The sequence below is a fragment of the Loa loa genome (assembly GCF_000183805.2).
Source record: "Loa loa unplaced genomic scaffold supercont3.1500, whole genome shotgun sequence".
In the NCBI taxonomy this organism is placed as follows: Eukaryota; Metazoa; Nematoda; class Chromadorea; order Rhabditida; family Onchocercidae; genus Loa; species Loa loa.
In genome coordinates, this window is record NW_018109680.1 from 1 (window position 1) to 1,956 (window position 1,956).

At 24.0% G+C, this 1,956-nt stretch overlaps 1 protein-coding gene across 1 annotated transcript; it reads right to left on the minus strand.

Moving 5' to 3' along the window:
* Positions 1-1,691: 1,691 nt before the first annotated feature.
* LOAG_15088 (hypothetical protein) lies at positions 1,692-1,902 on the minus strand (the record flags this gene model as incomplete). The annotated part of the gene is made up of 1 exon (XM_003150580.2): positions 1,692-1,902. A coding segment is annotated over one exon (210 nt), but the record flags the coding sequence as incomplete, so codon positions are not given.
* Positions 1,903-1,956: the final 54 nt, after the last annotated feature.

Below are 1,956 nucleotides of genomic sequence, written 5' to 3' on the forward strand. Positions count from 1 at the left end.
ATATACGAAATTGAATTTAATGAATGTATAAATTTGAAATAAAATTGATAAAGTAAAATATATAATATTAGTATATCAAAAATGTGATTTGGAAATGTAGAACATTTGATTTACAGCAATATAACAATTTCTACAAAAAAAAAAAAAGAAAAACCTAACCCTGAACGATTCATTATGATATAACGGTGACAATAGTTAAGTAACATTTCAAATAAAACATGGAAAAAGTGACATTCAGGAAATTGAAAACTAATAAACAAGAAGACTATATTTGCATGCTAATTAACTATAATTATACATGCAAGAAGATAATTGTTAAATACACTTTGAAAAGTTTTATACAACCTGATTACAAATTAATCATTCTTATCTTAAAAACAAAAAAATAAAAATCATAACTATGTTGGATGATTGAGCAACGATAAAATTTTGATTTAAATTAGGCACAAACATAAGATGAACATAAATTTGAATTTAAAACGAAACGATATGAGCTCATAATTAATTATTCGAGACTTTTATAATTTGCTCAGTGAAATATGTTTACATTTTGAGACCATGAATTGAAGTATTAACAAACTAAAATTTGAAAGATTGTAATAATGTTAATTGCTAGTAGCTAGTAATAATGTTAATTATTGCTATTAATAATCTACAAAAGCTTCAAAAAAGAAAAAAAAGTTATGCAGTAACATTTTTGTCACCAGAATGAATGGCTTGATTTAATACTTCGATGTTATTAATTATTTGTTTGACATTTCCGGTCCTGATTGCTTCAGTTTCTTCAAAAGCTAAAAACATGCTTATTATTTGGGAATTATAAAAGTAATTTTTTCGAACCAAAATTAAGCTATTAATTTAAAAGTTAAAATTTAACTTTTTAACCCAATCTCAAATTTAACTTGTCAGACATCTAACTTTCAATATTTGATAATACTTCGAACAAATGTTATACAAAGCTGTTAAGTTAGTTTTGCATCACTAATAGTTTTTTTCTATTTATTAATCAAAAGTCATTAATTTAGAAATTTAATTGTTTCATTATAATAACTAATAATTGTAGAGTTTTTCTGTAAAAATATTACAAATATGAATCAATTTCTGAGATTACAAAATCCAATTAAATCCAATTTTTTTTTTAATTTTGAGAAATTTTTATCAAAACAAACAAACAACAATAGATATGGCGGAATAGTTTGATGATTACCTTATTAAAATTAAAATTAGGAGTTCATTTTAAGATCATTAATGAAAGTAACATTTTTTTTTTTCATCTATTCTCAGAAATTTCATCATTTATTTACATTATTTAACGACTAAATGTTAGTTGACAAAATTTAAAATATCTTTAATTTAATAATCATTTCAGGATATTGATTTTAAAAAACTTACACTTTTACGCTCTTGACAATCCATATTTTTTGGTGTTCCACATAATCCACATGATGAGCGGCAATTTTCTGCCATAAAATCATCAGAATTTCCGAAGCAATGATTTTCATTTTTCCATTGCTTACATGATACATGCCGATCATTACATTACTTAAAAAAAAAAAAAAACAACTAATTAATTCTTATCATTTAATATTAACATTTAATTAAAATAAATTTACATCACATATGCCAATTGTTTCATCCCTTTTCTTTTTTTGAAGATTTAAAAAAGAAAAAAATGTTAAAAAATTTAATACCATTTGAAATATTATAAGAAGGGCGGCATTTGCCACATGCTGCGGCGCAAAATTTTGCCATATGATATTTATCTGTATAACAGCCACCTTCTTTAGCCCATTGTTCACAGCATGGTATTCGATTGAAACAATCATTAAATTGTCGACTAGCATGTTGTCGAGCAATTTGACCACGAAGATTTACTGATAATGCAGTTTGTGGTACAAATGGCTATAAAAATAAAGTGTTTATTTCAATAGTTTTTTTGTCATTTTTTTTTTTTTT